Genomic DNA, 26,557 nt, shown 5'->3' with positions numbered 1-26,557 from the left:
TTTAAGTACATTTTCGCTTTACATACATGCTCCGGTCCCATTGCGTACGTTAATGCGGGGTATGCCTGTACTGTTACCCAAATATTACCATCTTCTAAATGTGTAATAGGTTATCCAATTTCCCTGCTTTCCCGTGTAACAGGGGATCGCAGCATCCGTCACAGAATGTGGCTATTTCATTCAGCATTGTTCATATTGCACAGTCAGGCAAGTTAGACTCTTTATATACAGTACTGATCGTAACACCGGTGTATTCCATAGTATGCAGATATTGTTAGATATTTTATGGTATGGGCACTCATACACCAAAATAAATGTATAATGATATAGTTAAAACATCAAAGTTTATTGTCCAAACTAAAATAAAGGGTATTAAACGCTGTGATCCTAAAATATGAGCACTCGGTTAAATGTTCTGGATCAGAAATATGTTTCTGCAGATGAACATAAATGTGTCCCACGCAGTAAAGAACAAGTGAATCAATAGGACCACTGTTCAGGGAGAACCCTAGTGGAGTAATAATATACCCAGTAGCGGTGTAAGATAAGTGATTCACCCTTGGGCTACGATCGGTATAGTAACAGGTCAGACCCTAGCCGGGTCTGCCTCGTTGGTAAAATGCATGATAACAAATTATTACCAAAACAATTGGTAGTGTAACTGTATAGTGGAAAGAGCCCTTGCCAAGCTATGGGAATTTTTGAAATAAAGGTGAACGGGCAAACTGGGTAAGATCGGTAAAAAACAAGCGGTACAAGAAATCTTTGTATTCATTAAAGCCTCGTGTTGCAGCCCTCGCTGACATTCCAGGGGTCTAGTTTGTGGACTTTTGTTAAGTTAAAATACCTAAGACTCTGTTCTAATTAGGAGAGAGCTGGAGAAAAAAAAGCAGTGAAGGGAATAAGTGTTTGTGTTTCAGAATTCAGCGCGAGTTTAATTATTCACGGTAGACTGCGTTTACATTCACCCTGGGAGTCCAGATCTGACTGTCAGACTTTTATTGCAATTATCATTACAGCAGTGAATATTGGTGTCAGAAATTCTGCGTCACACAGGCGCTTGCATTTTATTCCCAGTGTATTGATACATTTATGTATGCCAATTCTTACCGCTGTGTAGTGTAAATGTACACCGACTACAAGGTATTGCTTGGATGGTTTAGGCACGTTCTAATGGGCTTATTCAATAAGCACAAAAGCACCCGATAGCACCACGTGCAGCCTGAAAACTCCCATTTAAGTTAGTGTTTTTAGGTTGATTTGCAGCACAGTTGGCTGCTACGGAACTGATTTTAATCTTTAAGCAAAGTAACTTTAACTGTCAGTCTTTCCAACAACAAGCCGGAATGATCTACAAAGTTTTTTGGTGATATTAATCAAGTTTTTTCCATTGGAAAAAATAACCAACTGTTTGGAATATGCTGCAAAAATCTGTTTTATATACAGTAAACCGTAAACATCACAAATTTGGGAAGCGCGCACAAACATTTTGTACAGATGTGTGCTTGTTGGGGACAGAGCAGTAAAACGTACTGGTTGCAGTTATGGCTTCCGTCTAAAATATAATGGGACAAGACGATATTTGTAGGTAAATTTGACAGCAAAATGTCCAGCGTTCAGAATAAGGGAATTTCCCTTTCTCTGCTTTTGACACATTTAGTAAAGGTGTACCTGAACTGGAAATGCAGGCGGAGAATCTGCCACTAGGTGTATACCCTTTGTGTGCCAGTGTACAGCGCGTGGGATGCCGCCATTCAACTTTCCCTATGTCACTAAAAGGTGCTACTTGAAGCTCCCCTTTATCATCCCTTGTAGATGCTGACTGACTTGGGGCCAAATGAACTAATGGTAAAGAGGGTAAATGTGGGTGAATAATACTTAAAACGTGGTGTGATATACGTTTATTTTTTGTTCGGAGTTTTGAATTTTCCCTTGCATCAGAGGGTTATTTTGTTTCCTCTAAACAATAATAAGTTATCCAATTAAACACTGCATTCTCACCTATATATCATAAACCAATTAGAGCAGGAGAGGGAGGTACTTATCATGTATTGAGACGAAAAAGGACAGAAGACGAGGGAAAACCCATCAATTGACATTGTTTAAAGCTGCAGACCAAGCAATATCCTACGTGTGTTTTTTTTTTTTTAAATCCGTTCTGTACTACAGTATGAGAAAATACTAATAGCATTTTTTTAAACAACTCTGACACTTTTTTAATGTAACAAGCATGTTTTGTTTGTATAGCAACCATTTACAAAGTCACATCCTCTTCCGAAACAGGCTCTGGCACACCCCTTTTATGTGGCACACCCCTTTATGTGCTCCACTCTATCTAGTGACTGCCTGGTCACATGATCTTCCCCACAGCATCTTTGGTCCTCTTCTGCTGCACTGACAGCCATTTAGTGAACCCCCGAGCCGAATCTTCGCTGATCGATCACAAAAGAACGGATCGATCGGCAACTTGGATAATTATCATGTGTGGATTTTATTGATGCACATCTTAAAGGATACAAAATTAAAAAGGCAGCTTGGACTGTTTTAAAACGTTACAAGGAAAATGATCAACATTGATTTAAAATACTCATACTAAAAAGATCCATCAGTCACGATATGTAACCCATTAAGCTGCTTTTACATTAGGTACAACGACGTTGCAACCGGTGGCGCGAACCAGCGGGAGAAGCTGCCATTGTTCTGAATCAGCTGTATGTGAGAAGGGGCGGGTGCATTATTTTCACGTGCTGGGGCCTGCCAACGGGAGCGATAACGTTGGCTAAATCTGTAGTGCAAATTTCATCTAGAATTGGGCCTGGTCAACACTTGGCATTAAAATAAACAGCTTAAAGCTGCAGTTCAAGCTGCTGTTTCAAAAATGTATAAAAATGTTTTTCCTCATTCAATATGTGCATCAATACAATCTGCACACTTACAAGTGATTAGCTAAGCTGCAGATTGATCCGTTCTCCTGTAATTGATCGCTGATTTAAAGAACTCCCGAGCCAAGTTTTCACTGTCAGTGCTGCAGAAGAGTACCCAGGATGCAAAGTTCTGTGGGGAAGATCATGTGACCAGGCAATCACTAGATACAATTGCTGCACTGCTAGAGCGAGGGCAGGGCTCAAGAGCTAGAGCCCGTCTCAGAAGTGGAATGGGGTGTGACTTTGTAAATGGTTGCTATAGAAATGCTTGTGACATTAGAATGAATTAAAAATGTCTTTACAATTGTAGCATTTTTTGGGGGGAAAAATAGTATTTTCTCATAGTACAGAACTGATTTATTAAAAAAAACACATGTAGGATTTTGCTTGAACTGCATCTTTAAGATGGGTGAGCCTAGGATTGTATTTTGTTGAAAAAACGTTTCTTTAAGTAGCTATAGAGGTGCTTCAATGCGGTGAATATTCTGTATATCCACAAGATATAGATAACACCAAAAAGCGCCGGGCATCATTCTTAACTACTGCAAAGCGATTACGGAGTGTGCTGCCTGATGCCTTCTGCTGTTCTCCATACTTGGCATTCCCAGTGGTGCTAGTCCCAGAAAAGGGCAGCTCTGTGGTGAGCAAACTATGAAAGTAATGAGGAGAAGTAGAGGAGTTCAATTGACATCCACCTAGTGGTCCTTATGAGGGGTCACAATCGCTTCAAGGTAGCTGGCCCACGGTCACCACTGAGGTTTAATCTTTTACTAACGTGCTAATACTTTTTGGCCACGTTGCATACCCTTTTTGTTTTAGGTGTTCGTGCATACAGATGCAGCCGCCAGTATTAGAACACTTACCTGGGAGATTCTGGGGCAGTCTCACAGTAAATGCCTAGACTTTGCCACAACATTTTCTGTGAGATTCTCAATGGCCCATCAGATTAACACACCGGGGGGTCCACTCAAACTGAATGGGACTGCAGGGACCCCTGCTGTTGATCCGATGGGCCATTAAGAATCTCATAGAAATGTTGAGGAATTTACTGTGAGACTGCTCCAGAATTTCCCAGGCAAGAGTTCTAATACTGGTGGTTACATTTGTATGTCGTATTGGATTTTCTCTCCTTTTGGTGTATATTGAATAAAGTTTGAAGTGCTAACAGCCGTCTTGGTGCTGGAGAAAGGCAGATTTAATATAACAGTTCTTTGCAAATGGCATGAAAGTGGAGGTTTTTGAAGCAGGGAGTCTCCAGAGCTGAACCGTATTGATTTCAGCTCTGGGGATTCCCTACTTCCTGGGATACATCCATCTGAAGGGGCTACCAGTAGCCGCCCATGATTGGTATCACAATGACAATTCAAAAGTCTCACGGACCAATAGGAAGCTGACATCATCCTTGGTGGCTTCCTATTGGCTCTCATGATGCGGGCCCTTTACACTGAAGATGTGCCAACTGCACCTTCTCCGTAAGTTTCTCTGGAGCTGAAATAAACACGTTTCGGCTCCTGACTCCCTGCTTCGAACCAGGGGAGGGAGTTTTTTTCTTTCAATATCAATCTTGCTATAAAGTGTACAAACCTATTTTAATCTATCAAACTACAGGCATACCCTGCATTAACGTACGCAATGGGACCGGAGCATGCATGTAAAGCGAAAATGTACTTAAAGTGAAGCACTACCTTTTTTCCACTTATCGATGCATGTACTGTACTGCAATCGTCATATACGTGCATAACTAATGTAAATAACACATTTGTAACAGGCTCTATAGTCTCCCCGCTTGCGCACAGCTTCGGTACAGGTAGGGAGCCAGTATTGCTGTTCAGGATGTACTGACAGGCGCATGCGTGAACTGCCGTTTGCCTATTGGGCGACATGTACTTACTCGTGAGTGTCCTTAAAGCGGGGTATGCCTGTATTCTGTTGCTCGACTAAAGGTATTACGACCTACAACGAATGTGGATATAATTGATGACGTTCTACTTTCTGTATTCAGCACAAAAAAATGTTAACATATTTGAAACTTGCACATGTTTTCTATCTCTGCAATATTTCCTCTGTAAAGGTCAATTTAATGTGAGAACGAGTCACAGCATGTTGCTTTTTATCTTTAATAATTCATCATCTATCTTCAGCCGATTATTAACGTAATACATTTGGTTTCCTGCTGTGCTTTTTGGTTGATTAATTTCTAACGTTCACAAGTAGTGCCAGAGTATTTCTAAAATGTTAAATCCCATTTGGCCAATTTATACTGCAGTTTCTTTATTAAAAAAGGGGACATGGTAGTTTCAAAATGTGAGTGAATTTCAGTGACTTGTCATTGTTCCCCATAGTGGGGAAGGTTTATGATTTGGAACAGCATAGAAAATCTCACCAACCTGCACATTTTTGATGTTTCTTGCACAGGAAATAAATGTAGAAGAATCAATTGAAGTTGACACAGAAAGCCAGCTAGGAACCACACCTTATTGGACAACCAGTACAAAAGCACCACACTCTGCGGTTATAGACTCTACCTCTGACACATGGGCCGATATCTATCCAGGGCAAACAACGGACTCCCCAGCAACCACAACCGTTACACCATCAGCGCACGAGGCTACCACTGGAGGTTGCGCCTACGATTCGGAGGTTGCGCCTACAGGGCAAAGCGCAAATGAAGAACATGGCCCAGCTGAGACTTCAGACGGAGAGGATGAGTGTGACGCAGATGTGTCGCCGGAGGAGATGCGCAGGTTTGCAGAAGCGATGATGGCCTTCAGCATCGATCTCTTCAAACAAGTTGACCGGGAATCCAAACAGCCCAATGTGGTTGTGTCACCGATGAGCATTGCCCTGGGCCTGTTCCAGTTGTCCTTAGGTAACGAACAACTTTGAAGGTCAATGATTTGGTCTTACTCGTATTAGATGCCTTCATTACTGGCATTACGTACAAGCTCATTACCATATTTCTTGGAGGGGGCAGTACAAGCGAAATGGCGATTAGTTATTCTGTTGTATAAAGTGAATATCCGCTAGGAGTAGTAGAAATAAGCAGTTCAAATATGGAAAGAACGTTGAATGCTTCATTTGTTTTTAGTCCAACGGTGTGTAGAACTCCAAAATTAGACATTTCCATTAAGATACTAACATTGCATGTGTTCCCTAAGGGCAGTGTAGCAAGGTAATTTGGTTGATTTGAGTAATTTGGAAAGATATATGGAAGCATACGATTTAACTGGGGGCAGAGTCTGTTAACACACATGGGTTTATTGATTAAACGGCAAGAGTGCCAATCTGGTCACTGTTACAGGGAAGCTGCCATTAACTTAATTTGGAGTCTCAATGCTATAGTACCCTGATCAGTTTAATGAATAACCCCCATAGACTGTTGTATATTCGTTTTAGCATGTTGTTCTGTCATTTTTATTAATTTTTCTGTGCCAGAAAAACAGTTTGAGTTGGACTAAACGTAGCCTTACTAAGAAATTTCATCCACCAAATAATGGTTTGCTTCATTTAATACAGATGTAAGAGGATGCATGCATTATTTACATTGCATGGTGTCTTTAAAGTCTGTTGTATATAAAATACAGTAGATCTCTATTCCATACAGAGGAGTGCAGCTCTGAAAAAACTAAGGCGTCTCACAAAAGAGAACACCCCAGGTGCACCATTCCACAGGTATTCCAAGCCAACATTCTGGGCAGTCCCACTAGGGTTCCCAGGTGTCCAATATTGAACCGGACTGTCCTGTATTTGGACACTGTGCAATAAAAAATGAAGGTAATACTGGACATGTCTGGTATTACCTCTCTGGACATACAGTAGTGACCTGAAGTAATTGGGTCTGTGAAATTTCCCCGAACAGGGCTATAGCTAGGGCTGGGCAGCTTCCTCCATCATGATTGGCTGCATTACACAGCAGCAGCCAATCAAGAGGTGGTGCAGGAGAATGGGGCCAAGGAAAGGAGGAAACAGCAGAGTGTGTCTGTCTGGAGCGTGTGTGTCTCGAGCACCTCGCACCTTTCACCATTGTGTCCAGTATTTTTGGAGAAGTCACCTGGCAGCCTAGGTAAGGCTGCGTCCATAGATGGACAAGCAGCGCTGAGGCGTGCGGACGCTCAGCGCTGAGCCCCGGCATCCTCAGTGAGGATGCCTTGAGAGGGGGCTCACGCGAGCGTCCGCAGGCGTGCTGAGGCTTTGGAGTTTTCAGCCGAGCGCCAAGCTGTTTTTCAGCGCGCTGTCGGCTGAAAACATCCAATCAGCCTTCAGCAGCGTCAACGTCACGGCGCCGTGATGTCGGCACCGTGACATTGACGTCAGTGTGTCGCGGGCGATTGGCCCAGCGACGTCACTGCCCCGCCTCCAACCACCTCCCTTCCCGCACGGTGGCTCGCCTGCAAGTCCGTGCAATCGCGCTGACTGAAGCAGGCGAGCCTCAGCGTTAGCGCGCCTCCGCTCTCCCCACACCTCTATGGCCTGGGCCTAAGAGTGAGATGCAGTGGAGAGAAATATATGGGGAGGGGGGGGGGGGAATATTGGGGGCTCAATAGGTGTGAACAGGGGGGCTCGAAAGACTGCAGACACGGGGGGGGGGGGGGGGAACGGCGATCGTAGCTCTAGTCCTGGACCCCGTGAAATGTAACAGTGACCCTGCTTATTCCTAAGCGGCCTTTCGGTGCGTTTTTATCCAAATGCCCCCATTTGGCAATTGTAATTTGTGTCTGAAAATAGCACAAGGGGCAGCTTTGCACTATGTAGATTATGCCCCTTTACCTCCCAACAGAACGTTTCAACATGGAAAGTCTTCATTTAAGTGAGTTTATAGTAATAGAAAAACATGAGAAAATCTAACTATAATCCTAAAAATATCCTTATACAGTACAGATGAAACTAAACTGCTTGCGTCTGAACAGTATATGGAAATTGGTAACATTACCACGTGTATATTGGCTACAATGCCTGCTGCTGCTGCTGCTGCTGCTGCTGCTGCTGCTGCTGCTGCTGCTCATATGGCATTGTTTTGTGGTAGGAAACGCTGACACCTGGCTGCTGTCCACGTCTCCTGCAGTTGTTGTCCATATTTACTACTCTTAAACCAGAAAAACATGTGAAATCTCATGAGGGTTTTTTATTTTATTTATTCCTTTCTGTAGTATTAAATAGGGATTTTTTTCCCAACGCTTCATGCCATTAATGAGTTTTAAACCATTCTTTGTCCATAGCAGATTTAGCCCACCTCCCCAGCAGTGCAAGATCTTTGCAACACTTTCCTGTTTGATCATTTGTTGCCAATGTTCCCAGCAGTTTGAGCTGCAAACTGTAATAACAGATAATGTTACCGTAGCAATTTAAGAATACGCTGTTGCTGCTGAGTAACTTGACTGCTGAAGGATTTATTGAAACTGAAAGGCGGCCATTATGTTAGGCACACAAGCGGGATGTTTAGATATAGAACAGGCCCACCAAATGCTTGCCAGTTTAGGTACGAATGTACATTGATCCATTGTCACATGCTTTAATATACAAATAAGAAAAGGGGGGGTTGTATGCTTTAAATGAGCGGGATATATCGTGCCAACATAACTTGTATCGCGGAACAAAGTAAAACCCTATCAAAATGAATTGATCATTAAAAACAACCAGGACCAAATAAAAGCGCCTGGCTGGTTTCAGCATCTAAACAGACCTCTTCATGGAGTTTTGTTGAACCAGGAAGGTTTATTTACAGAAGGACAATTGCAAAAAGCTGTTCCAATCACTCGCGATTAACCCCTTGGCACCCGGAGCTCAACTCTTGTATCCAATGAACTTCTCTGCCACAAAAGTTTCACTGTCCAACCCGCTGTGTGTTTTTTGTCACATTTTCTAAACCCACCAATTAAAATTGGCCACGGAGATGAATGTCTAGCATATAGCAATAGACGTGGACTGCCATAGGATTGTGTTTTTTCCCTGCCACCCTATTGATGCTTCTTATGGCTGACCTGTGCTCACTAATGTCATCTAGTAGTACAGCTTCTATGAAAAGGTGAGCATGTACAGTATGTCTGTACGGTACAAGTGCAATCACTGTATTACATTGCTGGATATAAATAGTTTGCATGGATGCATCACATTTCATAGTAGTAGTGTGGGACACATCCTCTTAAAACTAGGAGCCGGCACTCCAGAGGTCTTCATACAAAAAGTTTCATCCACACTGATCGACGTTTCGCTCAAACACACTGACCTTTGTCAAGATAGCAGTAGTGTGTACACTGACCACATTGATTGCCTTGATGCTGTACATCATGCGTTATTCGCTCTCTTGTAGGTAAACCTATAAATATTTTGCCGTTTGATTCATTTACTTCATTACATTAGTCGTCTGCACAGTATACAGTATGTGGAAATAAAATGACACCTATATTTAATTTTTTACCTGCCCATAATGACTCCCCAAGTATTGCCTATACTGTTCTACATTTCATAAATTAACTTTGAAGGATATCCATTTTCAATTAATCTCTTAAAGAATTTGGCTTCCAAATTATTATAATCTATACCTGAGCTACATATTATACACAGGCTGCGTAATTGTCCCTTGAAAATTATTTGTGTGGGGATGCACAGAATGCAAATGAAGATAATTAAGTCACGGGTTTCCTATACATGTACGTAGTGAATCGTACCATCCTGTACTGTAATGGTAATATAAAAAAATATATGCCCTCCATTTACTGTATACTGTATAGTAATGTGAACGTGAGCCCCCCCAAAGCAGTTAAAAGAACTAAGAAATTCTATCAACATCTGCTTTCTCAACTCTTAATGTAATTAAGTCCATTATTCTTAAACCCTGGCATACAGTATATTGAATGGTGAGAATTTTTGTTGCGGGGGAATATTACTAAAATGCTCCGGTTTACCAAACGAGCTAAAAATGTAGGAAATAGATTAACATCTAATGATATCCCACATCTACTGGAGACCTGGTTAAATGTATAGGCAATTATCGCTGTGGACAGTGTGCGCACAAATAATACTAATTCCTCCAAAGAGAGGGAAGAGAAAGGACCAACTCTCAAACTACAGAAATACAAAATTGTGAAAAATGGCAGGACGCACCCATGGATGGTAGAGTAGATGTTGGGTAAATGTGACTCCCCTAAAGTAATGCGCTGTTTGAGAGACTAAAATCAAATGTATTGATCTCCATATGCAACAATGAAAAAAAAAATGGGGTAGGAGAACTGCATGGATCCTCCAAGTCAAACACTAGTAATACAACATATGTGGCCCATCGATTTCAGGTGTTCAAAAATATTTATTTGTTGCTGTAGGATTGACATGCTCACCTGTCCATGTGCCCAAACCACTAAAAGAGTGCATTAGCGAGAACAAGTCCGCTATGAGAAACAGACTCGTAGGCCCGGACAGAGAGACTCCATCCCAAGGCAGTACATTTCTGCATTGGTAGACGTCTCCATGCCGATTTTTGGAAAGAGTGAGACATAAGCGCAGAGTTTATTGAATGAAAGAGTTTGGAGCTCTGTGTCCAGAAAGTGTTAATCATCAATTGGATTTGAGCATCTTTTTTTGCAAATTTTCATTGATATTGTGACATTAAATCGGATGTACCTGCATATGTACCATGGCCACTTCCAGCTACACATCGCTCCATGAAGATTTCGGTTCAGCCGCCAACACCTGTTGTATTTGTTCCTGGTTGTTTCTAATGATGTTCAAAATTGGTGTGTGTGTGTGTGTGTGTGTGTGTGTGTGTGGGGGGGGGGGGGGGGGGGGGGGGTGTTAGCTACTCTCTTCTTCTGGGTTCTGTTTACGAAGAGAGAGTGCTCTGATTTTTCCTGAATAAGTCAGGAGGTTGATTTCTACTATGCCATTTCTGTTGTACAGTAAAAACACCATTTATTTTTTTAACAATTTTTTTTATTGGTCACAGTCAGATAAATTAACATGACATTATAATAATGGGGTCCTTTGGTCATTTATCAATTTTAACATTTGAATAATCGCTACATCCAACAGTGTTATCTGCTGTGGTGCAGAAAGGCACAACTGGGGACGGCAGAGGAGGACCAAGCTGGTGGATTCAGCTTCCAGTTGTGCCAGACTTCTGGTATCGGCCGGGTGAGGCCCACTGAGCGTCTGGGACAGTTCTCTTCTCTCACCCCCTGTTGGCGGCCGGGGTCCTAGGTCTTAACTTGTTCCTGGGAGTAATGCTGGCAATATTCTGAAGAATGGAGAAGACATCTTCACAGCATTTTGACTGTGGGCTTCAGTGTTGAATCTCTGGGTATTATTTCATGTTCTGAAGCCTTCACCTGTGCTGTTGAAGAAATAAGCTCGATTCAAATGAATATAACTAAAACCTCCCGAGCACAGAAGACACCTCTGCATATTGGGTTAGGTCGAAGTGGTATAAAGGTGTCATGTATACTGGACATATTTAGATTCTGGAATTCGCATCTTGTAACCGATTTGACAATTATCAACTCTTAAGAATTTGTTGGAAATATAATTGTTGAGCTGCATACTAATGATACTGAAAATGTGTGAATATAAAGGTAATTAGCTATATTGTGGTGGTTGGGGAAATTGTGACTATTCTCATTTTGGGACGTTGTTTTTCAGGAGCTGGGCAAGAGACGGAGAAGCAGCTACTGAAGACGCTCCATGTGGAGTCCATGAAATGTCTTCACAACAAGTTGAAAGCTGTTAGGAAGGATCTCACACAGACAGTCCTGAAAGTAGCTACTCGCATGTACATAAAGAAAGGTCTGTTTGGTAGAGGAAGAAAGTGTTTTGTGCAGTTGCTCCATATTTTGTCTGTGTGTACTGTAAGGGTGCAGAGCGTGATGCATTTCTATATACGGTAATATGAGCACCCTTACCTCCTATTATACTGTAGACACTGCCACACATGGACACAAATTACAGGCACAAAATAAAAACCTTTCTCCCACTTTTGTTCCAATACATCTCTTCCAATATATTGAACTTCATCTTTTTAAGTCGTTTGCATAAAAATGAAAAGCCTTGTTAAATACCGCTTTTCTGATTCCCACCAAAGTTGGAGAGACCTGTTGTCTCTAACACAATGCAATGTTCTGGTCTGATTCACACTCCACCAGCAGAAATGAGAACTACTAGTCGGTATATAGTGATCTGATGTGTGCACTGAAACCCACTGTTTCGGGATTCATCAAACTCTGTTAAACTGGAGTAATATCGCACCCGGTTAAAAAAAAAAAAAAAAGCAGCATGAGCCTTTTTTCCCCTCAGTTATCGCCTAACTCATGAACACTAACATTTTTAGCAGATGTGATATGAAAATTGCAATAGCCATGTGGTAACTGATACATTGAAGTTAATTACAGTTTGTGATGCAGTAGGGAAGGGAATATTATATACGTTTACCATAGTTATGTAATAAGTTATTACGAACTGCATGGCATAAAATAAGGGGCAATACTACTTCCCCCTCCCCTTTTTTTCCCCCCTCTCCTTGTTTCTATATGTAAAGCATGCGATATGAATAATTATCCATTTTTACCTAAGCTGCCGGTCACTTGGTGCTTCTGTTCTAAATCTGCCAAAATCCTGCTTGTCTGCTTAACGAAATGGCCACCTTCAGACTTTGTGCTGCCGTCTGTGAAATGCTGCAATGTAACATATTACGAAGTGTAACACGTTATTTCAGGTTTCAGAGTAATACAGTCTGCTGTGTGGAACACTGCAACAAATCTGTTTGTGATACTTTGTTGCCAAAGGGCAGAGCTCAAAAAGGTGTGTGTGTGTGTGTGTGAGCCTGTTTCAAGAGGAAGAGGATATTCCTTTCTAAATGGTTACTGTAGCAACTAAAGGATGATCAGTACATTAATCATTAATTATATTGGGAATTTAAAAAAAATCAGACTGTATCTAATACTACAGAATTCATTTAGTAAAATAATTATATAGGATTTTTCATATTTTGCCGCTTAAACCTCAATGCTCAGCTATAAAAGTCTAGCACAGGTACTACAGGGCTAACACACACATTAGAAACTTGCCAATAAACTAACACAAAAAATGCATAACCCCATTTAAAAGCTCAAGTGGCGAGCTCTGTTGGCCAACCCATGAACAGCTGACCATGAAGGGCTACTAGGGCATTATTAGTCCTTACACTACCCTTCCCCTGCATACCCTAGTAAGGCATTGCTTGGTAATTTGATGAATCTAGGCCACTAGAATGCAACCATTAGTAATTATATAATCTGATGTCTTCCTGCACTTTTTAGTTGTGTTCACAAACCAGGGATAGGGAGTTTGAGTGGAGCCCTCTTGTTTTTGTTATGCTATCCAAATAATACTTAGAAAATTAACTGAAAATTGAAGTTCTCGCTGCTTCAGGATCTCCATGCAGCTACTTGCAATATTTTACTACAAAGTACTTTTGCCAATAGCCCATCTTAAAAATGGCATTTTAACAGGTGGTGTTGGGGATAGACTTGGTTAGGATGATAGTGAAGGACAGTGGCATGTTTTATAGGTTAAATGATCAACACACAACAAAATAATCAGATAAGTATTGCATAATTTTTTTTTTTTTAACTTTTGATTTCCATGGGAAACATGTTGAGGTGGAGTTTACAACCTTTACCTAATATCTTTTGGTGGTATGACTGTTTGCTGGTTATCAAATGTGCCATTTTATCTCAGTTCATTAATCTCAAGTAATGATGGTGTCTTTTTATTGGTCGAACAGATACATAAGTATCTTCTATGCTTGGATCTAGTGTTTCGGACAAGAAGTGAGGCATATTCATTTTGCACAATGATTGGGTGATTGAATCTCTTATAAATAAGCCACTTGAACTGACCCTTTAAAGCTGCAGTTCAAGCTGTCGTTTAAAAAAAGTATTGTTTTTACCATTCAATATGTGAATCAATATGTGAATCAATACAATCTGCACACTGACAAGTGATTAGCTAAGTTGCCGATCAATCTGTTTTCCTGTAATCGATCGCTGAAGATTTGGGGGTTCTTTATATCACTGTTAGGGCTGCAGAAGGTTACCCAAGATGCAAAGTTCTGTGTGGAAGATCATGTCACCAGGCAGGCACTAGATACAATTGGTGCACTGCTAGAGAGGGCAAAAGGACTGTGCCCAAGCCTGTCTCAGGCGAGGAAGGGGATGTGACTTTGTAAATGGTTGCTATAGAAACAAATGCTTATTACATTAGAATACATTAAAAAATGTTTTTTAAATTATATTTTCTTTTTTAAAGGCTACAAGTATTTTCTCATAGTACAAAACTGATTTATTAAAAAAACACATGTAGGATATTGCTTGAACTGCACTTAACCAAAAGAACCAATGTTGGTGTACGTCCATAGAAAACACCACATGTCGTGATACTTTTTATGATGCTATGAGGTCTACTTGCATTACTATTGATACTTTTTTGTCTCTTTGCAGATTTTCAGGTAAAAAATACTTTCCTGGAAAAGTCTGAGAAGTGGTATGGATCGAAACCTATGAAATTGGTCAGGAGCAGTGAGGAGAATCTGGAATCCGTAAACACATGGATCAGCAACGCAACAGATGGGAAGATCCCACATTTTCTCTCTCAGATCCCAGCAGACCTCGTGTTAATGCTGCTCAATGCCATTCATTTTAAAGGTGAGCCGACTCTTCTAACAAGTTGTTTTTCTCGCTCTGTCAAACCCTTTAATTTAGTGGTTGAGATGTAAGACCTCTGTTACCAGGTAGACTAGGAATCTGTTGGATAACTCTACCAGCAAAGGGAATGCAGCGGTGGATCTGTTTTACTCTGAAGTTTAACCGTAGCATGTAGTCCACATGTATTTGGTTGACACGTTGCTCAAAATCTTTAGGGGTGACCCAAGTTTGTCCCACAAAATGATTTATAAATATTTCCCAGAGCTGGATTAGAATGTCACTGTTTTATTTCTTGTATACTGTTTACTTAAGCCTTCCTACATTGGCTTGCTCGCTTTTGAGATCATAATTGACTTTATATGTGCACTTCAAGTTATCTCCATACTGTAGTACCTTGCGTAGCCACCTGATTCTTACTGTAGTGCCGACGAGTATTCTACAACAAATCTGGGGCAATCGCCAACAAGACCTGGGTACATCTTGGGTACATGCTGCAACATTTCAGTGACATTTCTGCAGACAGATTAATGGCCCATCGGATTAGCAGCGGGGGTCCCTGGCTGTCCCGTTCAAACGGAATGGGACTGCCAGGGACCCCTGGTGTAGTAATCCGACGGGCCATTAGTGTCTGCAGAAATGTCACTGAAATGTTGCAGCATGTACCCAGGTCTTGTTGGCGATTGCCCCAGATTTTCCAAGGCACGTTTTAGAATACTCGTCGGCACACCTGTACATGTTTAAAGGTTAACAAAATACTGTACGTTCTGTGGAAAATGAAGAGGCTGCTTGGCCCTGTCCCACTTAAGTAATTGGTTGCCCTACTAATAGAATGTGACCCGCATTGTACCTGGGTGTTCCTGCGCTGTTGATTATACAGTAAAGCAATTGCGCGCACTGGATTTGGTGGAAACAGGAGACGGGTGGGTGAATTAACCATGTGGCATGAAATGTAGAAAACATGTTTATATAAAAGATTCTTCTTTGCATCCGTGCAGGCGCTTGGAGAAATAAATTTGACCCCAGCATGACTGTCCAGGACACATTTCACATAAATGATCAATTCACAGTCCCAGTGGATATGATGACTGCTCAGAAATATCCTCTCAGCTGGTTCACTTTGGAACACCTGGATACTCGGGTAAGTTGAGAACACTAGGAATTAACCGGATAAACCTCTAACAATGTATCTCTTTGCTGGACTGATCCACAGCCCGACATGCTATGGGTGTCTCCCACAAATGAAAAAATAAAAATAAAATACAGAAACATAAATAACTTTGCCTTCGTATGACGGGGGCGCGGCCATGACGTCACCCGGCAGGTTCGCCCTCATTGACTGAACCGCCGGGGGGGTGTGGCGTAGCGAGTCCTGCTCTCAATTATATTGAGAGCAGGAGCAACTCGTGCCACAGCGCTGCGACCCTCCCTCGCAGCGGGTCCGGCGCCATTGAGGGGAGGGCTCTCGTCCCTGCAGTGTTCGCCACAGCGGGCACTGCAGTAGCCAGCGGGGACCAGCCCTTAGGAGGAGGGGTGGGCTTATGCCGGGAAATGAGGAAAGAATGTATTTAAGTCTGAGCAAAGATTTTGAAAATCAGATCTCACCAGAAGCGTGCTTAGAACAAAGCACGAGACCTCCTGTTCTGAACCAGCGCCTCTGGGGAAAATCCATAGCATTTGGTAAAGTACTGTATAGGATTTTCTGTTTTGTGTTCTACTTTTATTTTAAGAAGCTGTTCTGCCTTGTATTGTAACTGTATGTTTTCTTGGTAATACCTTTTCTGTAATCTAAGCACTGTATTTTTATATATTAAAACATTTAATAAGTAATGCTTTGGGCTCTGAATGAACTGATTTTCACGCTCTGGGGAGAATAATTAAGATTCAGACACATTTAGCTACAACAGATTATGGTGTGTTAAAGTGCATAGTTTTCCCTATTAACAGGGACCTGGTGCCCTGGCAAATATTAATTTTTTATCATATTTGCATACCTCAGGTGGTGGCAGTGGATGGTTATGATTTTGCAATTGAGTAGGGGTTAATATTAACTTGCTGGTTCCTTGCAGAGGAGAAAGGTGGGGTTGGCTAGAGTAGCCGTGTGTATTAACCCTGGTTGCATATCTGTCACGTGCTCACTTGTGTGCTGTTCGCGGCGGTGGTATATTGGGACGGCTTGAGAGAGACAACTCATTTGCGGGACCTTTGCGGCAGTGAAGGGTGGGGCAGCTTGCGGGTTGTGTATTGATCCTTGATCATGTAGATATTGTCCATTTGACGGACCGTTGCAGAGGAAGTGGGTGCGCTTGCGAGTGTCGGTATTAACCCTTGACTCGTATGCAGGTCTCGTGCTAGCTGGGTGTCGTACGTGACAGGTCCTTTATTTAATTTTTTTAACTTGCTTTAGATCCCATCCTGAGACACCTTAAATCAATACAGCCATGTAGAGGTGTACCATAGATACTCTTTATCTCAAATCCAAAAGAAGCCATACCGCGTATAATTCACAAAATCACGGAGTTTGGCAAGGTCTTGGTTTCATAATCAACTTTAAATGAAACCGAGGCATTGTTTTATATGATGAGGGGGAGGGGGTTTATTCAGATGGTCAGATAATCCAGGGGTACTTAACTTCAAGCCTCCCCTCCCCCCCCCCCCATCAACATGTCAGGGTTTCAGGATAGCCATCTTCAGCACAGGTGGGTCTATGTTGATTGAACCACCAGTGTGGAAGCAGGGACTGATTAGGCACCTGTGCTGAAGCAGGGATATCCTAATACCCTGACCTGTTGGGGGAGGCTTTAAAGACGGAAGTTGGGCACCACTGATGAGCTAGAGAAATTCCTGTGAATACTTCTGTACCCGCATGTGGAGCAACTGTACTACAGGCGTAGCCAAGGTTACTGCAGCGGGAGAAGCGGCCATTGATTTTAATCAGCTGTGCACGAGAAGGGGGCGGGGCTAATGTGCCACTTGCCTTGTGGGAGCGCGCCATGGGTTGCAATAACGTTGGCTACATCTGCACATTGAAAAGTTTTGAAAGGGATTTATATTCTTTGTGCAAGACACAATTAAAATTTGAGATCCACTTAACCCTGGAATGGGCCATTTTGCAATAAGTCAATAGACCAACTAATAAACATAATTTTATTTGGCTGGGAAAACAGCAATATTACCAGGCTGAATCCAAGATCCCCCTCCAACAATCGACCTCTTAAAAGAAACTATTTTTATTGTTCAATATGAACTGGATTGAAATAAACCAAAATAAACACAGGCAATTTCTTTTGAATTTGGGGAAATGTTACCCTAACACTGACTGCTCTTTACCAGGACTCGGTGTTAGGGCCAGGAATATATAGCATGGGGCACTGGGCTACAGTTGCATTAAAATGTGCAAAAGGGAGCCAAAAACCAGGGATCAGCAAAGCTTAATGTCTTAAATGGCACAAAACATACAGTATGCAATAGTAAAATTACATGAAGATAAAAAGTGTGTGTATCCAAATACCATACTGGCAGTATGTATACTCAGAATGTGGAAACGGTGTTAATATGTCTTGTTGAATATGCTGTACACTCTCTCTCCCTGTTTAATCAAAATAATTAGAACCGTCACATGAACTTTAGAGTTCACTATTTTATAACAGTAGGAATGGAATGTCTGAGATAGTAAAGAAAAGGCAAATAAAGGTATGCGTGATGTTTCTAAATTATTCGCTTTTCAGATTTTGTTGCATAAATGCCTTTGGTTTGTCAACAAATAAAACCAAAAATGACCCCTAACATGCACAGTAGGAACATAACTCTCTATATTTAAAATTATAGGCTAAAGCAGTAAAATTCAGGGCATTATTGAAAACCCTGCTCTCTGATTGGTTAAAATTCCGGGCATTATCCAATCGGTAATGCCCGGAATTTAAGCAGCAGAATGTGTCGTTTTCAATGTGTTTATTTCCAGCCAATCAGCTTTCAGAACAGCTGAGGCCTCGGGCATGGTCAGCGCTTATGCGCTGACCCGTGCTGATGTGCGCTGCTGCTCGGCACTGAGCCGCAATGAGAGCGGCTTTAGCAGGGGCTCGCGCACGCTTCCGCATGCTTGCGGAAGCGTGTGTCTCAGCGAGTCTTCAGATTTGGCGCTCGCCGGAGCGGGGGGGAGGGGTTCTGCAAAGCAAATAAGTGGCTGTCTGCGTGTGCGTGTGTGTGTGTGTGTGTAGTAAGTGGCTGCATTTTTTTATTGTGTGTGGTGCTGTTGTATGTGTAGCGTGTGTAGCAGCAGAGTTTGTGTGGAGCTGGTGTGTGTGTGGGTGTAGAGCTGCAGTTTGTGTGGGTGTAGAGCTGGTGGGTGTAGAGCTGCAGTTTGTGTGGGTGTAGAGCTGGTGGGTGTAGAGCTGCAGTTTGTGTGGGTGTAGAGCTGGTGGGTGTAGAGCTGCAGTTTGTGTGGGTGTAGAGCTGGTGGGTGTAGAGCTGCAGTTTGTGTGGGTACACACAGGGGCGGCAGTGTGTGATATAGATATCTGCAGTGTAAGCGTATATAGAGGTGTTCATGTATTTACCATTTTATATTAATAAAAAAATCTATTTAACTATACAAAAGTGTCTATTTATGAAAAAAGTCTACATTTAGCCTATAATAGTAATAATGCCCTGTTCTTCAGGGATTACTTAATTAAATGCCGGGAGGCCTCTGCAACAATAAAACTTACCGGGATTCAGACGCTGTGACGCGTCTCCATGGCAACACTGTGTCAAATGAAGCAGCGGGTGACGTCACAGGCGTCAAATGACACCGCGTCACGCGACCCCGGAGCGTCATTTGACGCGGCAGAAGGAGGGGGAGCAAGCTCCGGAGCAGGCCAGACATGGGGGCACAGCAGTATAAGTGCGTTTCCCTGTCTTATGGAATAACAAAATAAAAAATCTTTTTTGGGGAGGACAAGAGATGTAGCAAAGAGATGTAGCAAAGAGATGTAGCAAAGAGATGTAGCAAAGAGATGTAGCAAAGAGATGTAGCAAAGAGATGTAGCAAAGAGATGTAGCAAAGAGATGTAGCAAAGAGATGTAGCAAAGTAGTCACAGTTGCAAGGAGCTGCCACTGAAATTTTAACCCTCTCTCAAGACCGTACCCCCCGGTCACTCCATCTCGTGTGCGTTGTGTGTACTTTTGATAAGTGATGTGCTGTGATTTCTTTGCAGGTGGCCAGGTTGCCTTTTAAAGCCAACATGAGCTTTGTCGTCATAATGCCAAACCATTTTGACCTGAACATCTCTAAAATCCTGGGAAACCTGAACCAAACCGACCTCTACAGTCGCTTCCCAAGGGAGAAGCCAACCCTTCTAAGAATGCCTAAGCTTGCTCTTGACTATAAACTGGAGCTCAGCCCAGCGCTGACCAACCTGGGTAAGAATCAAAGGCTCCCTCCTTTCTATTCTTGCAGTGAAATTATAACATTGAGCCTTTTGATAACAGGATATTGTGTTTTGATAAACAGAGCAGAAAGTGCTAGAACCCAAAGTGAATAAAATGAACTTATATCTAAACATCAGTAAATCAGATTTAAATAAGGAAAATCCCAATGCGTATTCTAGCAGCAATACTCAAGTTTGTAAACAGTATGTGGGGTTTCTTATTGATAGCTTTAAAAATATATTGCTAGAAATTGACCTATTGTTTTGCTTCGCCTCTAAAATGTTTTGGGGTTTTGCCTTCATTTCTGCGGTTATGGATTTGAACTATTGCTGTGTGTGTGTTAGCAACACATTAGGGGCCCCCCGGGCAAACCATCTTAACAACATTAGGGGCCCCCGGGCAGAGCAGTGCACGGGGCCCTGCCTACACTGTCGCTCCCAGCCTCCCACGCGCTCACTAACAGCAGCAGGCACCAGAAGTGCTGCACTGCTAGGCTGCGAGCGGTTCTGACGCGAGCCGGGGTGCCGGGCGGGCGAAGAGCGAGCGGAGCCGGAGGTGCCGGGCGGGGGGAGAGCGAGCGGAGCCGTGGTGCCGGGCGGGGGGAGAGCGAGCGGAGCCGGGGTGCCGGACGGGGGGAGAGCGAGCGGAGCCGGGGTGCCGGGCGGGGGGAGAGCGAGCGGAGCCGGGATGCCGGGCGGAGGGAGAGCGAGCGGACCCGGGGTGCCGGGCGGAGGGAGAGCGAGCGGAGCCGGGGTGCCGGGCGGAGGGAGAGCGAGCGGAGCCGGGGTGCCGGGCGGAGGGAGAGCGAGTGGAGCTGGGGTGCCGGGCGGGGGGAGAGCGAGTGGAGCTGGGGTGCCGGGCGGGGGGAGAGTGAGTGGAGCTGGGCGGAGGGAAGAGCGAGTGGAGCTGGGGTGCCGGGCGGGGGGAGAGCGAGTGGAGCTGGGGTGCCGGGCGGGGGGAGAGTGAGTGGAGCCGGGCGGAGGGAGAGCGAGTGGAGCTGGGGTGCCGAGCGGGGGGAGAGCGAGTGGAGCCAGGGTGCCGGGCGGAGGGAGAGCGAGCGGAGCCGTGGTGCCGGGCGGGGGGAGAGCGAGCGGAGCCGGGGTGCCGGACGGGGGGAGAGCGAGCGGAGCCGGGGTGCCGGGCGGGGGGAGAGCGAGCGGAGCCGGGGTGCCGGGCGGAGGGAGAGCGAGCGGAGCCGGGGTGCCGGGCGGAGGGAGAGCGAGCGGAGCCGGGGTGCCGGGCGGAGGGAGAGCGAGCGGAGCCGGGGTGCCGGGCGGAGGGAGAGCGAGTGGAGCTGGGGTGCCGGGCGGGGGGAGAGCGAGTGGAGCTGGGGTGCCGGGCGGGGGGAGAGTGAGTGGAGCTGGGCGGAGGGAAGAGCGAGTGGAGCTGGGGTGCCGGGCGGGGGGAGAGCGAGTGGAGCTGGGGTGCCGGGCGGGGGGAGAGTGAGTGGAGCCGGGCGGAGGGAGAGCGAGTGGAGCTGGGGTGCCGAGCGGGGGGAGAGCGAGTGGAGCCAGGGTGCCGGGCGGAGGGAGGGAGAGCGAGCGGAGCCGGGGTGCCGGGCGGAGGGAGAGCGAGTAGGGTAGCCAGGTGGCTTGTCCAAAAATACTGGAAACAATGGTGACAGGTGCGACGCACTCGCGAATCGTTGGTGGGGAAGAATGTTATTTATAAATGACCTGACTGTTATGTCATTTGTTCTAAATTTCACTCCCAAGTATTCACCAATTTGCACCAATTTATATTCTATTTCGTAAAAAATCTGGGGAGGAGTCTTGGGACGGAGCAGGATTATTTTAGGAAATAGAATATGAAATAGTGCAAATTGGTGCATGCTTGGAGTGAAATTTAGAACAAATGACGTAATGGTCAGATCATTTATAAATAACTGACCTGCAGTCATACTGTACATGGCGAGCAATACTGATCTTACTGCTCCTCCCACAAATTCCAAGATTGTTGCACCCCCTCCTCATCTTCTCTCTCTCTCTCTCTCTCTCTCTCCCCTTGTCCTCTCACCCCCTATCTTCATCCTCTCTCATCCCCCCCCCCCATCCCTTTATCCTCTCACCTCCCCCCCCTCATTATCAGTACAGTAGCTTTCAAATTTAGACTTCAAAATCCAGCTTTAAATTGCATATTGAATCATGCCATTGAATAAGTAACCTGCTCTGCCTTCTTGGGGATGATCTGTAAGTAAGAGTGCTGCAGAGATTGCAATGCTGCTGTGATGAGAGCTGAGTTATGGAGCCTTTCTGAGAATTTACAATGCTGGTTATTTTTAATAGATCTTGAAAATGGGAAGACTGTTAGTATAGTAAAAGTAAGGGTGAGTGAGCAATTAAACAAAGTTGCCAGTACTGTATGTACTGTCTGTCAACACACACACACACACACACACACTGTCACTCACTCACACACTGAAACATTCACTCCCACACTCACTCAAAACACACACTGAGGCACACATGTATGTATGTATGTATGTATGTATGTACAGGACACAGACAGACTCACACACTCACACACTCACACACTCACACACTCACACACTCACACACTCACACACTCACACACTCACACACTCACACACTCACACACTCACACACTCACACACTCACACACAGATACACAGATATACAGACAGGACCCAGATAGACAGACACACACTGAGATACACACACGCAGGACACACCCTCACCTCTGCTGCATGCTTTTCCTCTGCTCTTTGGCCCCACCCCCCAGGCTCCTGCCACCTCCCGATTGGCTGAATTACACTGCAGCAACCAATCAGATGCTTCCCAGCCCCCTAGCAGCAGCAGCCCTGCTCTATCCCATGTCCGGTATTATCTCTCATATACTGGACACCTGGCACCCGAAGTAAGAGCGGTGCCGGGCGGGGGGAAAGCTTTAAGCATTGGTGGGCACGCATGGGCCGGGCGCGTGGCCCCCCCCTATGCTGTGGGGCCCCCGGGCAACTGCCCATCGTGCCCATACGTTAAGATGGCCCTGTGTGTTAGTAATATTAGTTAATTAAATCAATCACAGTGAAAAAAGGAGCAGCATATCGCAGGCAATTCTATCTAAATACAGGTAGTGTTGTACACACAAACATTTCGGTCCTCACTTGAGGACATTTATCAGTGGAGATAAATGTTCTGCTGTTCGGGTTGAAACATTGCTTTTTGTGTACAACACACTATTTTGATACAATTACCTGTGATGCGCTGCTTTTTTTTTTTTTTTTGCTCTGTTTCATGGGTCTGGGTAAGAGGCAACTTTATTTCCTATGATGCGTGCACTTGCCAATATGAATATCCCGGCTATCGGTGTACCCACTGTTCTGTTTATATGTATGATTCATTTATTACATGGTACATTTATATATTCAAAATGTCAGTACCGTATGTGTATGCACGGGTATGTATCTATCTATCTTTGAAGCAAAAGGTGGCACTGTGCTCATTTGCATGTCATTTCCCAGAATCCCTTGCTGCAGTGGAAGCGCTGTGTGCTGGGTGATAATGGTGAAACGCGGGGTTACAGACCTGTCTAAGACATGTAAATGAGCATACAGTAATATTTCCGTTTGCTATATGCTTTACTGTGGATGGTTTTTGTCACTTTTTTTTTTTTTTTTTTTTTTACCCACTTTAACTTTAATGTGTGGCGAAACCTATCCTAAGCTTCATTTTGCATAGCCAGTGTAACCAACCACACACTGACACCCATTAAGGTTGAAACGGCTGTCTGTGGATGAGTTTACTGTCTATGCATCTTAGCCCAAGCTGTGACCATGCAGCAAGCAAAAGCTTACAAGGGATCATGTTATATAGTTTTGAAGCAAAAGGTGGCACACTGGGCTCACTTGCATGTCATTTCCCAGAATCCTTTTAGAATATGTAACCTGGGCAAATCACTCCCTTTGCCCCAGGGACTCAACATTAGAATTTTACAGGTACGAGGAGGCCCTGCTCCAAAGAATTTACAATCTATAGTGCTGCGTACATTGTTGGCACTATATAAGAATGAAGAAGGAAACGTCTATGCTAGTATTAAAGACTAGGGATCACTTTGACATCAAATTGCAGTCTTGCGCACTAAATATTCTTCTTTATATAGTGCTAACAATGTTCGCAGCACTATGCATAGATTCCAAATTCTTTGGAGCAGGGCCTCCTTGTACCTGTAAAATTCTAATGTTGAGTCCCTCGGGCAAAGGGAGACAGTGATTTGCCCAGGTCACATATATTCTAAAGAGAATAGTTATACTGTCCTAAACGGGCAATGCTGCAATCCGCAGCTCCAATTGAACAGAGAAAGGGATGGAGGACTAACACTTTGGTTATGAATTGCTTACTGATACATACATATTTGCTTGTTTTTATAGGCCTCGGTCAGCTGTTTTCCAATCCGGATTTAGGGGGGATCTCGGACGAGGCCCTGTTTGTATCCAGTGTTCAACACCAGTCAACCCTGGAGCTGAATGAGGAAGGGGTTGAGGCTTCGGCAGCCACCGCTGTCCTCATGTCACGCTCCCTCTCCACCTACAGCATCAACCGTCCCTTCCTGTTCTTTCTCCTGGAAGACACCACGGGTCTCCCTCTATTCTTGGGCTGCGTGCGTGATCCCAGCCACGGCTCCCCCCAGAAAAGAAAGGAGCAAGTCCATTTCCCAGACCTCAACTATTTTAAAAAGGGCGATTTACCCAAATAGGCAGTTTGTGTGTGAAGGTGACCACTCCATCCTGCAAAGACTCCAAACTGCAAGGGGGTTATTTAATCGAAAACATCCCGCTCTAAAACTAATGCAAAACAAAAAAACGCCCCCAGATTTTAACAAAGCATAAGACAACTCCATTATTTCCTTTCATAAATCTGGAGCTAGTTATTTTTTCTTTTGCATTGGTATTTCCTTGTTTTTACAACTAGGAGACTTTCACGAGTGTAAGTTTTAGTGTATACTTTGAAATGTCATTTATTAAAGGATTAGAAAGAAATAGCAATGTTTTGGTCCACAGGGACCTTCACCTGTCTCTGATGCTTTGAAACACTTTATATATTTGAAGTGCTTGAATTCAATGGTAAAAATACAGGACTTTACAAGGCAGGCTAGCAAACCCACCTTGTCTTCCCCATGTTCATGTTTTTAAGAAGTGTTCCCATTTTACTGTGCTGCACCATGTATTAGTTTCATCCCCCACCCTACAGACAGAACAGGTGGCAACTCATTGGCAACAGTGATATTTATCATTTTATGTATAAAGGATCTGTGGGGTGATTGGGAGCAGGCGTGTTGGCTGTGGTTTAATAAAATCTTATTCTTATATAACCCTGACTGTCAATTTACAAGAAACAAACCTAAAAATAAGCAATGTTTCTGCCTAAACCGTTACATTTTGGCGGTTTGCAAATTTTTGGCATTGTTTGTGCTCTTTACTATATATTTTTGTCAGTCACAAATGTCCAAGATCTGCCAATTTTGCAACGGTACACACGTTTTCCCCCATGTCTCACTGCCAGGAAGAGGTGACAAATCAATTATTTTAGTGCCTTGGGCTCCGGAAAGGTACAGTAAATGACTTCTCCTTGGCAAGGAGCTGGAATTGGGTCTTGAACATTTCATGCACATTTCATTCATTACCACTGGTCCACTACAGTTGCACGTTTGCCTATTGTCGGAAAACAAAAATAGTTACGGCATATCTTGCATAAACGCACAATCCCAGCAAGCTTTAACCCCAGAACCCACTGCATCATTACATATATTTGTGTCAAAAGGAGGACTACTGAGCGTGGCCAAATGTACACATCAACAGACAAAAATACCCAATTCTACATCCAATGTGGCAAAATACATAGTTAATATCTTGGTTTTAAAAACTGACACCTCGAGGTCCAGTAAAACTGGCCATAGTTGTACATAATAGTGTTTTTGTTTTCTAGGAAAAGAGTGCCAGAATCCTAAGCAAATAAAAATTAATTTAGACCTAGGGTACAATAAATCTGCTTTAAATAAATGGGATAGAAATAGCATGTTTCCACTCAGTGAGTAAGTGCCATTCCTAATAATGCCATAATCACTATAGAATGCAGTTTAAGGAAAAACAAAGGCGCTGGAACTCCATTCCCCTACAAAAATAGCCATGGTTCACATTGTGCCATCATTGAAAAGAATGAAACCAGGAAACACACCTCAAAGTTTGTCATAGACAAAAATAGAACAGTTATATTCTGGTCTATAATCATCAGGCCCTTTATCAAAACACATTTGTGACTTAAACATCCAACCAATCCAACTCAGGGGTACCTACTGTGTGTTATTCTGCATTTATCCCTTTAAACTGGTCTGTGCAGGTTTTGCATTGGGAAACTGGAAGTTAGATCCTAAACGTGGCACAATGAAGTTAAGGAATTTTCCACTATAAAAACTGAAGAAACGTATAGAGAAAAATCTTGCACCCACATGTCGAGTTAACCCACCTCTTGCAGATTCTCAAACATTGTTCTTGTATAGTGTTGCTGGTTTTTATGTAGGGCGTTAGAGATATTTTGCAGACACAG

At 43.7% G+C, this 26,557-nt stretch overlaps 1 protein-coding gene across 1 annotated transcript in view; it reads left to right on the top strand.

The window, feature by feature from the left end:
- SERPINF2 (serpin family F member 2) overlaps positions 1-25,325 on the top strand; it is a 29,699-nt gene extending 4,374 nt beyond the window's left edge. The window contains exons 3-8 of the mRNA XM_075589307.1: positions 5,340-5,793; positions 11,553-11,696; positions 14,387-14,590; positions 15,586-15,728; positions 19,784-19,988; positions 24,385-25,325. Of these exons, the coding sequence (XP_075445422.1) occupies positions 5,340-5,793; positions 11,553-11,696; positions 14,387-14,590; positions 15,586-15,728; positions 19,784-19,988; positions 24,385-24,710 (1,476 nt within the window). The 3' untranslated portion in view covers positions 24,711-25,325. The remainder of the gene's footprint in view (positions 1-5,339; positions 5,794-11,552; positions 11,697-14,386; positions 14,591-15,585; positions 15,729-19,783; positions 19,989-24,384) is intronic.
- Positions 25,326-26,557: the final 1,232 nt, after the last annotated feature.

The sequence above is a fragment of the Ascaphus truei genome, chromosome 3 (genome assembly GCF_040206685.1).
Source record: "Ascaphus truei isolate aAscTru1 chromosome 3, aAscTru1.hap1, whole genome shotgun sequence".
NCBI classification, from domain to species: Eukaryota; Metazoa; Chordata; class Amphibia; order Anura; family Ascaphidae; genus Ascaphus; species Ascaphus truei.
This window is presented reverse-complemented; position numbering and strand designations above follow the sequence as displayed.